The sequence below is a fragment of the Lissotriton vulgaris genome, chromosome 1_1, assembly GCF_964263255.1.
Source record: "Lissotriton vulgaris chromosome 1_1, aLisVul1.2, whole genome shotgun sequence".
Lineage (NCBI taxonomy): Eukaryota > Metazoa > Chordata > Amphibia > Caudata > Salamandridae > Lissotriton > Lissotriton vulgaris.
Window position 1 is genome coordinate 1,069,061,613 of NC_141685.1, and position 13,126 is coordinate 1,069,074,738.

At 46.8% G+C, this 13,126-nt stretch overlaps 1 protein-coding gene across 2 annotated transcripts in view; it reads left to right on the forward strand.

The window, feature by feature from the left end:
• Positions 1-13,126, forward strand: part of TMPRSS6 (transmembrane serine protease 6) — a 259,562-nt gene that overhangs the window by 77,781 nt on the left and 168,655 nt on the right. For both annotated transcript variants that reach the window (XM_086963148.1, XM_086963145.1), the window contains exon 5: positions 4,044-4,225. In XM_086963148.1, coding sequence (XP_086819274.1) covers positions 4,044-4,225 — 182 coding nt within the window. The remainder of the gene's footprint in view (positions 1-4,043; positions 4,226-13,126) is intronic.

Here is a 13,126-nt window from a genome sequence, read left to right on the forward strand (position 1 = left end):
CCAACCTTGCTCTTCATCGCTTTCCAAGCCTGCTGCAGCTGCCAAGCCTTGTTGGTGCTCCCGCCAGACACCGACGCTCTAGTTCTAGACTTCCAACATGGGACAGCTTGTGCATGGGTCCTGGTCTTCCTCTGTGTACTTGTCCTCACAGCTGCAGCGACATAGTCACCGTCATCACTCTTGCATCCTCCAACATCAGTGGGCATTGTTCTTCTGTCCCTCCTGGTCAGCTCAGAGTGGCATAGACTCTGTCCCCTCTGCTCGCAGGTTCTTCACTTTGAGAATCCACCCTTGGATTTCACCCGACTCTTGCACCTTCTTCACCAGCGGCATCTTTACTGGAGTCCCCCATTGTGGTCTACGGTGGTTTCAGATGTCACTTTGCACCTATAAACCCCGCTTCCCTAGTGTAGGTATCCTGGTTCCTGGGGTATCCATGGGTGGGGTGGCTCTCCAACCTTCTGTCTTCCACCGTGTTTCTTCAGGGTCTACTGGGAAGGGTCCTCTTTCTTCAAATCTGCAACTGTGACTTTCCTGTTGACTTCTATTGAGCACACAGCTGTGTTTCCACTCTTCGCATCCTCCGTTAGGTCCCTTGGTACTTACCTTGGGTGGTTCCTTGTGTCCCCAGCTCTTCTGAGTCCCCTGGTTCAAGTTCCGACTTAGGTCGCAGTTCGCATTCCACTTTCTTAGTACATAGTTTGGTCTCCCCCTGGAGACAACAGTGTATTGTGCTTACTTACCTTTTTACAATTGAAGTATTGTGTCTATTTATGTTGCTATCTCTGGGTAGTAGATACAGCAATGTGTTAGTGAGAGTTATGTAATAAATAGACATATTTTTATAACTACACTGTGTGGTCCCTTTTAGTTTAACCTACACTACATGATTAGATCTGGTAAAACAACCTGCTCAACACTCCTTCAAGATAAGCCTGAAGGCTGCTCTCCACAGCTACCATTTAGAGAGCTCTCTATAGTTGTCTAAGACCACTAAAATCACCATAAGGGTTGTCTGGATTAGTGCAAGGTGCTCCACTTAAATAAGTGTGCACCATATACTAAGCCAGTCTCCTACTGACTGGAAATGTCAGAGCCGAACACTAGATGGCAAGAGGATTCAGAGTATATGAACCTACTTCACTAAATGATATGAACAGAAGCTTACAGGTTAAGTAACATTTTTATTTCTGCACTGTCAAAATAACCAAACACACAGTTTCACTTGTAGGTATTCAACCCAACTCTATTGTTATGATGCTTTAAGTTAAGGCTAGGCCTTTTCCAATCAAATGAAAAATATAAACCCACTCCATGTTGCAAGGAAAGGAGGATTGTGTGCCAGCTTTCCAGGATATCCACAGCAGATACATTCCCATACAAAGAATCAGAATCTAAATCTAAGCACATATTACCATTAAAATCTGTCAGGCATCTGCCCGTTCGGAATCAGTTATTGGGTTAGATAACTTTATAACTCTACACTGGATGACTTTGCTAAAAAGATGATGGCAGGTTCTGAACACTTTGAGTAACCTTCTGCTTTTGCAGCTGTACTACATAAAAAGCCACCATGGCACATTGGGAATAAAGAAGTGCCACAGAAGCCTGTGCAGCCCCTTCTGGAATATAGATCCCACTGGTACACATATAGCTATTCTAAGGGGATGTCCCCGCATTAGCATAGGAGGGTGGTCTCATGCTAATGATGGGAAAACCTTGCATGTGCCTCCACTCTTTATTAGGAACGCAGGCGCAGAGGCAAAGAGATGATCAGGAGGTGCACCACAAAGAAGTGATTTTTAGGAAACAAGGGGGGACCCAGCGGGTAGCTATGAACCATGGGTGTCAGTTAAGTTTTAGGGAACAAGGGTTCTTAGCTTTTTATGAAAATAGAACAGTTATTATATAGAACACAATAGGCTGCTATATACTTAACTTCCTTGTCCAGCCGGGCAAGGAATTTATTTATCAACAGATAAGAGATAATTAATTACAATACATTTCTACAACAGTAGTACTTCGTAGTAAGACACAATCATGTGCCGTACCGGGAGGAAAAGAGAAATAGAAAAGAGTGAAAGGGGTGTTTCAGGCAAAGAAAAAGAGAAGGCAGGGTACTGTTAAGAATCAAGAATTTCGACAGTATCGCCTGGAGTGGTACATACAACTTCAAATACCAATTATTCTCATGTATGGCCACTCATGGGTGTCGACGTTTCGATCCCTCGCTCAATTAATAAAGGGGATCATCTTCAGGACTTAAGTAAAAAGTTTTGCCTGAGTTAAGAAAGCCTCTTGGTGGAGGTATCGGGTATCAGGAAGCTGATGGCGTCGCAGGGGTTTTACGAGTGTAGCAGGTTGGTGAAATCAATTCCTTGGGCTAAGTGGTTGGTTGCCCGTTGGTTACTTCGAAACAAGATTTGCACGGCTTCGTTTTGTGCCGTGTGCAGGACCCGTGGGCAGCGTGGAGCCGACCCTTGACAAAGTTATTGCTCCGAATAGGGAGAGAGTCTGGGCGGGGAAGGCTCGATGGCCGTCGCTGCAGTGCGGTCAGTATCGTGAATGATCCGCGAGTTAGAGATTAACCTCGTGGTGAATGCCGGCGTCCCAGATCCTACTGCCGGTGCACAAAGAAGTGGCACAGAATGCGCCACGGGGTTCCAGGGACCCGCCCAGACAATCCGCTGCAGGCGAGTGCAGTCACTCACACGCCCCACCTACTGGGTGTTCTCTGGCCCCTTTAAGATGCAGGCTGGCTGCCACCGACTGTAAAAGAGAAAATTGGTGCATCCGACAGTCGCCTTTTAGCATCGAGGAGGTGTCCCCAGGGTTGGTGCAAGATTGTGACTGCCCTGGCTGCAGTGCATTATCTATAATAGGGCTCACTGGCCAGGTCTGTGCCCGGCTCATCTATTTAAAATTGCACTGTGGCACGGATTAGGGCATGCGCCCTGCATATAATAAGGCCCCTGGTGTCAGATGCATTGTGTTGCCCCAAATTAAGTCCATGGGTCACCCTCCTCCGTGTGCACACGCTTAGCTTAGTCCTACACATACCTAAACGATAGCTCATTGAGTTGAGCACCCACTGAAGAATTCTATGGGTAAGTGGCTTGTGACAGGTATGTAACCCAGTAGGGCCTAAACAGCCCCTCTCCATTTTGAAAGTGATAAAAGTGAGTATCATTGAGTTTGGTGGTAAGAGCAACTAACAGTTAAAATTCAGTGAGAGATGGTTAGGTTTCTGACTTGCTCAGTGTACATCATCTATGATATACCATGCATCACACTTTATCCACCAGAGGGTCATATTAACACATTGTATAGTCTTTCACTCACTCCTGCACAGAGGAAAACAGCCTCATATGGGATCCCTGGTTGTGCTGTTGTTTATGCACCCTAATGCATATGCTTCCATCTATCAGCTTTTGTCCCCATGGTGTCTATTTTCCTTTCTCTGCTTCCTGCTCTTTCTGGTTTCTTTGCTTCTTGCCTTCTGTGTCTCTTTGATCACACGGCCCTATGGCCCAGAGGCTTCACCACTTGTACCTGGTTCTGTCTGCTTCTGGTTCTTTATAACATTTATTCTCTTTCTGCCACACGACCTCTATTCTCCACCTCCTGCTCTTTTTATTTTATTTTTTTATTTAATGCGATTTTATAAAGCGCGAACATTACCCGTAGGAGCTTCCTTCCTTTTCTTTTCTCTTTGTTCCTTGCCCTCTTCTTCACTCTGTCCCCTTGTCCCTCGGATCTCTGTTCTCCATCTCTTGCAATTCCCGATCTCAATGAACCTTACTCTCTGTGCCTCCCTGGTATCTTTGTTTCCAGGTCTCTGTGCTCTCTGCATCCCATGCACTCGGATTTTCTATGCCCCTGACTTCAGCTGACTGTCCTCCAGGGTGTCTCTCCTTTCTCCCATCATTTCTTTCTGACCCGTCTGTCTTGATCTATATAGTCTTTGCTTTAATTGCACTTTATGCACCTGTCCTTTATTCTCTTGTTAACAACACGACTTGACTTGTTGTCTCCTCCCCCAGCGAGGAGAGCCTGACTGCTTTCTTCTGGATACAACTCCTGGTGGCAGAGCGCCAGCTGACAGAGCTGACACCGAAGGCGGTGAACCTCACCCTGTCTGGAGCTCTTCACGCAAGTGCCAATGGAACCGGGAACTTTCACTCCGCGGAGTACACCATTGATCCCTACTCCCTGGTGACACTGGGTACGTGGCGCCCATACCTATGCCTTGTTCACCCTGGGCATCTAGCTCTACTGAATCTGGGGAGGTAGCACAGAACCCCTACTATTTGCCTACACCGGGTGCTTGTCACTGATCTCTAGCCACAAGGGTATGAAGCACTTTCTCCTTGGTCTTTTATGGTTACTTAGCACTCATTTTTGTGTCTTGGTCTCTTTAGCTATACAGCATCAACTTTAAATGCTGGTGGGTGTGACTTTTGTGCAGCAAGTAAGGCAGCAGGGAGTATGATTTATTAATTTGGAGGTTTTATAAAAGTGCTGGATGTGCATTAGAATGAATGAGAGTAAACTGATTTTGGTTTAGTTCTTAGTTCATAAAATCTAGCCATTGTAGAGTTGAGTAAAATTCAGGGGTGCGCAAACATTTTTGGTTAAGTTGCCAACTTTCGCCGCTCTTAACGTTTGTCAACTTTGAGCCCGGATGAAAAATCCTGCAAAAACGTTTTACATTTTTTTGGGAAGAATGTTTCACAAACATTTTTGCAAGAGACAGCTGACATTAAAAACAGAATTTTGGGGTGTTGCTTACCATAAACCTTCTTTTATTGGATTTGCCCTTGAATCTTATTTGGCTAAATTCATAACCTTCTCGGAAAAATGTAAGTTGGAAAATAACGTCACATACAAAACTTTAAGTAACAATCTGATTTGCCACCATTACATTTTAAAATTAATTGCAATTTCTTTAGGTAATTCTGTGCCCATGTAAAATTCTGTTTGACTGCTGTACTTGTACAGACCACAAGACACCTTTGGAACAAGTTGTCTCGGACACTTTATTCCAGCGCAATAGCATGTTGCTTTTAAGACAATATTTAAAACACCGTGCTGAAGGTAAAAGCAGTTGTGAGTTTTTTTTAGTTTTTTTTAATTCTGATGGCTGCTTCTAACTACAGAATGCTCACTCTTGTGATATTCCCCAAGCTCCAGACCGGATCCTCAAAGTTTTCATAGCAGTGCTCCACAGAATGGAAGATCCATTCTCATTTCCATTCTCTGTACCCTCTGATTCCATGCAGACTCCGGTGCCGACTTCCACTCGGCTCCAAAACCCTGCGCCGGTCTCTCTTTCGTCAACGCAGCAGCTGATTTTGTAGGTGCTGGAGGGGATCCGGTGCCGACCCTGAGCCGAATCCATCCGGACCCCAAGTGAGGTTGTGCTTCGACTCCACACCAGTGCACCCGGTTGTCGCATAGCCTGATTCTGACAATACACCTCCACTACCATAGAGGTTCCATCATCTTTTTGGTTCTGACCAAAGTTTACCATCACCCAGAGATGACAATGGTGATGAAGTGGAGGTATTACCCACATTATGATGATCACAGTTTATACATGGACGTAAAGGGGGCCAGTATATTTCATACTTACCCTGATAAAGGGTTGATTTCCCCCATGGCCCTCCATCGGAATAGAGTGCTTCCTGTGCTGTGGTAATTCAATGTGCTTCTGAGGTCCAGGAACTACAACTGCCTTCGATTGAAGTTAAAACAAATGTTCTTACAGAATACTACAAATTGGGCCTGCTTCCTGGTAGCTCTTACTCCCATTCAACAAAACCCTCACTGACATTCTAGGTCTAAGCCTTGCTCTTACCCACCAGTGAAGAGACAGGTGGCCTGACGCTGCAGATTGGTGTTCAGAAACCCTAACTTACTTATGCAGCATCCTATTCCTGAGAAGTTGATTCTCCAAAATCACACCAGCAAGTTGAATCCTAATGTAATTCCCACAACCGTCCTGGGAGTTGAAAAGGATTGAGGCTTTCCAAAAACAAATGTTCTCTTCGGCCAGCCGAGCCTTGAGGTTGGTCAATGCAGTTTGCCTATTAGGCTGATATACTCAGGCCCTCTGGGACATGGCCAGCAAGATATTGCCTGCGGTCCCAGAAGAATTTAGGGTCTCCTTGGCTCAACTCATTCAAGATGATCAGGATGAAGCTAAATATGGGATTTTTTGCTGACTTGGATACTACTGATTGCGCTGAGGAGCGATCAGTCAGAACTATTGTAGTGCTCCATCGCCAGGAGTGTATGCAATCCTCTGGTTTTTCAGGAATGAGTGAATGGGGATTTGCAACGCGCCTCCGGGGAGTGTCCTGGCGCAAGCGGGGAAAACCCCCAACGTCTCACAACCACTGCCAAACTTAACTGACTCACTGGAAAAGCCTGGATTTGAGTTTCCTATGGAATGCAATCTTCATCGGAATCAGGTTCAGCTCCTGTGGGAGTTGATTCCCAGGAGATGTGCAGACATTCCTTATGGATATGCCTTTCAATGGATCCCACTTATTCAGCGAAATAGTTGATTCCCACCTTGAAACACTTTAAGGAAACTCATGCCGCTTCTTGTTCTTTGGGCCCTTTGACCCCTGCCACACAGTTTCCACATCAGTTTTGGATTTTCTGAGGCTATTCCAGAAGTTTGCCATACAGGCAATGCCAGGCCCCCCCCTGCCACTGCAGTGACCTCACTCCTTTTCTGGGCAGATACAGGGATGCAGCAGGCAAACCACATGTCAACATGGGCATCGGTCCTCTTCCTCTGCGGCTTCAGCCTCCAAGCTACTTTATTTTGCCACTTGCGGTGCACGACTAGTCCGTAGAAGACAGGATCGAGCGATTTCTCCTAGGGTGTCAATCCATCACATCTGATCCATGGGTTCTCCAAATCAATTAGCGTGGCTATGTCCATCCGCTTCTTTACAACCCACTGCAGGCTTCTCTTATATCAGAAAGGCACCTATCCATCTTACTGCAAGTGGTGTGAGCACCAACTTCCAAAAGGGCTATCAAGAAGGTTCTGGACTCAGAAATTGGGACAGGTTGTTACTCTCTTCGGTCAGTTTTAGACCTTCACCCCATGAAGGCCTTTGGGTGGAAGTGCAAATTTAAATGCTGACGCTGGACCAGGTTCTGTCTGCTGTGGATTCGGATGTTTGAATGGTATTGGTAGCCTTGTATCTGTAAGAGGTGTACTTTCATGTAGCCATCCTGTATTCACCCCTCAGGTATTTACAAAAATTATGGGGGGGGTCGCAGTCCAAAAAAAGAGGTTGGGGATACCAGTTTACCCCTACCTCGTTGACTCACTGTTGAAGGTGAGCTTGCAGCAGTGGACCATCCAGACGAGGGCAACATCCTGTTACTGTTCTCAAACAACGAGCCATAGTCATTACCTGACTCCTTTGCACGGACTCCTTTTTGTAGGAGCTGTCTTGGACATTGTGCAATTCAGGCCCTTTCCTCCATTGCAACAAGTTCAAGAGATTTGGGCTATGATTCTGATGTTTCAGAGTTTGTCCTGGATCTTTTGATATCATCTTTTGGCCTGTTGCCCTTATGCATCCTGCTTGTAGCCTACACCAGGTGGCATATGCAGGCTCTGCAGTGAAGTGTCAGTGGGTTCAGCAACAAGGAAAACTGTGAGATGCCATCCCTGTTTCGGCGGAGACTTCACAACATCATCTGCAGTATTGGCTGCTCTACCACAATCTGACTGAGGGCATGCCCCTCTCCCTCATACCCATAGCTCATGGTATTTACAGATGCATTACTGCTGTGTTCATCAAGTCCTGAAGACCTTCCTGCAATCAATCAAGGGGAGAGTGGTGCAGGTTATCAAGGGCCACACCATTGCTATGAGGTAACACAACAAGCAGGGTAGAGTGGGGTCCTGGGCCTTGTGCCAAGGGGCTCTGTGCCTTCAGAACTTGTTAGAATGCCAGGACATCTCCCTGATCACAAATTACCTAGTGGGATCTTGGAATGCCAGGGGAGACAAGCTCAACTGGTGGTATCTCCCAGTTCATGAATAGCGACTGCACCCTGAAGTGGCCGAGGGTGAATTTGGACAATATGGAGAACCTTGGCTAGATCTTTTTGCCACCAACGAAAACGCGTGTTGTCTAAACATTTGCGTGTTACAGTTCTCGCAAAGGCTAATAGTAGGACATGCATTTCAGCTGGAGTGGAATACAGGACTCCTGTATGATTTTCCACTACTGCCTCAGAGTTCTGGAGAAGATCAGGGCCTACTGGGCCCAAGTCATCTTAGTGCCTCCGAATTGGGCCAGGAGAACTTGGTACCCAGAACGTCTGGGTGTGAACATCCTCCCTTTGATCAGGCTACCACTCCAGGAGGATCTTCTGTCACAGAAGTGCAGGGTTCTCCATCCGAACCTGCACAATCTGCACCTCTATGCATGTAGATTGAGTGGTGGCAGTTGACTGTATTTGATTTGCCACCCACAGTCATTGATGTCATCATGCCTTCCACAAAGTCTGTTTACCTCAGGCACTGGGACAAATTTTTGGCCTGGTGTGGAGTCCACAAGACAGCCCCATTAAAGGTCGAATATTTTGTTAGTTGTTTTGTGTTTGGCCAAGCTGGTCTTACTGTAGGCACTATTAAAGGTTATTTGTTTGGCCTTTCTGTATTTACCATACCAACCGTCCTTGTTTTAACCCTTTCGCTGCGGCGGCTATTCCGCCGCAGCACTAGAGGGCGGGGGGGGCCGCGCGGCGGTCCCCCGCTTGTGACAGAACCGCTCCGTCACAGCCCTCGGGTAGGCTGCGCTTGTGACGGAACGGTTCTGTCACGGCCCCGCCCTCTCACCGCTCCGTCACCAGCACAGCCCACCCGAGGGGCGTGACGGAGCAGTTCCGTCACAAGCGTGGGAGGGGTTAATCACATGCTGTGAAGTATTTTCCTAAAGGCTTGACACACGTTTCCTCACAGACTGTTTGTGATGCCACAGTTTGGTCCTGACATTTCTCAGGTATACACCCTTCAAGCTGATACACAGCATGCTTGTTGCTTCTTCTGACCCTAAAAACTGGCTTATTCATCATGATCACTTCAGCTCGTTGTGTGAGGGAGCTCCAAGTCCTGTAGGTGCAAGCACCCTACACCACCATTTTTCCAGGCAAACTGGTGCTGAGGATCAACTTGACAGATGTTGTGACCCTTTTCACATTGGGAATCCATCACCCTCTAACTGTTTATTGCCTGTGCCCTTCCATTGAAAGAGGGGGAGACACCCTGTCAGCTGGACCCCAAAAGAGTTGTACATTTTTACATTGATTGCACCAGGCCATCGGGGGACAATCAGCTTTTTTGCGGGCTCTCTTTTGCAAAGAAAGAAAAGGCGGTGCAGAAAAGAACTCTTACAAAGTAGGTAGTCCTCTGCATTAAGATCTGGCACCATAAAGCAGCCTCCAAAGGACAAAAGGGCCATTTCACCAGGGCCAAGTCTGCCACCACTGCATTGGCATGCGGGGCGCCTGCCCTTGACAGTTGAGTGGTCCCAACATTGGTATCAGGGCACAGGTTCATGAAGCACTAATCAAAAAATATGGAGCCCTACAACGTAGTGTGTGCTACACCTTCTACAGGGAGAAAAAAGTGCAGGGCTTTTTTATATAACCTCACCCACCAGGAATACCCTTTGGTGGCATGCTTCATCATAGGGTTCTTCCTGTTCTGCTGCGGAATGGGGTGTGCTGCTTTCTATGAAATATGCTGGAGTACTGAATGGTATACACTAGATGATGGTAGAATAGGAGTTGCCTGGTCGGAAAGCTAATCTTTATTCCATCCTCTAGAGGGTATTGTTAAAAAGGAAAGGAATGTAGAAAGTATGTGTGGTTTTGATGACCTTTCTTTTAACACGGTCTACATGTTTTAAGCCACTCTTCCCTGTGGCTATCTTCGGGACGAAGGAACTCGCACCCTGATTCCACTCCTGATCAGATTTTAACATTATTGCAAAGTGTAGCAACGTCACACTCTGCATGCTCAAATAAACATTTCACCTACTTAGTGCTGTAGTCTGTCACACCTGTAATATATTAGGAGAGAATCAGCCTGCCATGATACATGGCACATATAAGAGTAACAGAACGCTTCACACCAGAAGGATAGGTAAGGCGCGCTATGCATGCTAGCTTAAACAAGCATTTGCAATGCAATAGGTCTCACATTAGGAAAGTTTGAGCTATTGGTCTTGTAAATGACAATTTTTTATTTATGTGTTGATTTTGAAAATAGCTAAATTAATAGCTTTGTCATTTACAATGCCAATAGTTATAACTTTCGCAAATGTGACACCTATAGCATTTGTAATGCAACATGTTTTGTATTTACGTGACTTAGATGTATTGATATTACAAATAACAAGGGCTTTTAATTTTTTTAAATAATTAATACTTAAATAAAATTGATTGTAATTTATAATGGCAATAGCTTAAACTTTTGTAAATAACTTTTGTGAAGATTATGTTCAGTGTATTTTATTGTGATGAAAATCCAAGAACAGAAGTGAAATATTAACATCTTTTTGTGACGTTTGTAATAAAGCTTGAAACATTGAGAGAACATATTTGAACCAGTTGTTGTTGAATGGTTGCACAGATTGATGCTGTGATGGCGTGGAGTGATGTTGTGGTGGCGACGAGTGATGCTGTGGTGGTGCTGAGTGATGCTGTGGTGGTGCTGAGTGATGCTGTGGTGGTGCTGAGTGGTGCTGTGGTGGTGCTGAGTGATAATGCGGTGGTGCTGAGTGATAATGTGGTGGTGCTGAGTGATGCTGGGGTAGCGCTGAGTGATGATGTGGTGATGCTAAGTGGTGCTGTGGTGGTGCTGAGTGATGCTGGAGTGGCGCCGAGTGATGCTGTGGTGGTGCTGAGTGGTGCTGTGGTGGTGCTGAGTGGTGCTGTGGTGGTGCTGAGTGATGCTGGGGTGGAGCTTAGTGATGCTGGGGTGGCGCTGAATGATTCTGGGGTGGCGCTGAGTGATGCTGGAGTGGCGCTGAGTGATGCTGTGGCGGTGCTGAGTGATGCTGTGGCGGTGCTGAGTGGTGCTGTGGTGGTGCTGAGTGATGCTGTGGTGGTGCTGAGTGATAATGTGGTGGTGCTGACGTCTGGTGGTGTGTGCCTAGTGGAAGCGTGCACTGACGGCTGGCGGTGTTTGTGCCCGGTGAAAGCGTCACTGATGGCTGGTGGTGTTTGTGCCCGGTGAAAGCGTGCACTGATGACTGATGGTGTCAGTGCCTGGGGAAAGTGTGCAGTGACGGCCGGTGGTGTGTATGCCTGGTGAAAGCGTGCACTGATGGCTGGAGGTGTGTGTGTGCCTGTTGAAAGCGTGCACTGACGGCTGGTGGTGTGTGTGTCTGGAAGTGTGCACTGAAGGCTGGTGGTGTGTGTGCCTGGTAGAAGCGTGCACTGACAGCTAGTGGTGTGTGTGCCTGGTGAAAGTGTGCATTGACGGCTGGTGTTGTGTGTGTGCCTGTTGAAAGCGTGCACTGACGGCTTGTGGTGTGTTTGCCTGGTGGCAAAGCGTGCACTGACGGCCGTTGGTGTGTGTGTCTGGAAACGTGCACTGACGTCTGGTGGTGTGTGTGTGGTGGAAGCTTGCACTGACGGGTGGTGGCGTTTGTGCCTGGTGAAAGCGTGCACTGACGGCTGGTGCTGTGTGCCTGGTGAAAGGGGGCACTGATGGCTGGTGGTGTGTGTACCTGGTGGAAGTGTGCACTGCCAGCTGGTCGTGTGTGTGCCTGGTGGAAGCGTGCACTGACGGCTGGTGGTAAAAAATTTACCTGTGGGTTTATTGTTATGTGTTGTAATGTTATATATGGCTGCTTATTTTGGTAAAACACAACAGGCACCAAAGTAAGTGTGCATGTTTATCAGTTAAATGCCGAAATATAACATTTTACACCTTCATTAATTCACAAAACACATAATAAATATGGATAAATCCCAGTAAGATGGCCAGAAAATAAATATGGATAAATACATTGGGAAATTATTTTTTAAAAATGCAATAAAACCGGGAGCCCTGTTCATAGCATGCAAGAAAAAAAATGCAGCAGATGTGCAAGCAGTTGGGGCAAATTTGATTCCCATGCAGGAATCAAAAGCACAAGTACCAAGGGCCTAGTTCTGGAATGTGAATATGGCTAATTACAGTGCGCTGGCCCTGGCCACAACCTGGAAAGAGCAGGCTCATAGTCGGGTGCCATCTCTGCGTGGGTGCAGCTCAGTACTTGCTGCGACCAGGGACCACGCTCACAGAATCTAGTAAGGGCTCTGGGCAGCTGGGTTATGCGTGTGTCCCAGGCCAGCTGTGGCCCGCAGTCGTGACTGCTTCACACAGGGCGTTTGCGTAGCACATTACCGGCCAGCCAGACAGGTTGGTGACTCGTGAATGTGGACTGTAACATTTGTAAAGAAGTGCACAATATTTGATCAAATGCCAAAGCCACGGTTAAAACCCAGCTATTGAGGTTCAATTGTGAGCAACCTTGCCAGCAGAGCGCATCCCTCCCTGCCCTGCAGTTTATGAAGCACCCAAGAACTGGAAAGCTTTAGTAGAAGTTTCAATTTAACTTTTGTTTTATTTCCCCGGCTAGTAAAAATAATTGCGATTGTACTTCTTATCTATTAACAAATCAGGAGACCAGTACGCCGGCATGTAAGTGACGCTATGCCAAACGCACCGATAGCTTCTTATAATTTAGTGCCTTCTTTTAATTCTGGCAGTTCTAGGTGTTACGGAAAAGAGAAGTACCATGTTTTATAGCTCAGTTTGAGTCATTTGAAGACATCAATAGTCCTGAAGATTACTTTTGCATTTTGCGCTGTGGCACGGCGAGGAGGGATGCTGAGAAGTGGTGACCTAACAAATTAACACAGAGAGGCGAGGCAAGCGGAGTCTTGAAGCAGGCGCCTGCTCCGGCCCAGAGTCTCCGGCATGTAATCACACACAAGCATTTGCGCACAGCTCACTGAGAAGATCAAAGCGGCCGAAAGGGGAGAAAGGAGGGGTGAATGCAAGCCGAGGTGACAATAAGGACCGCAA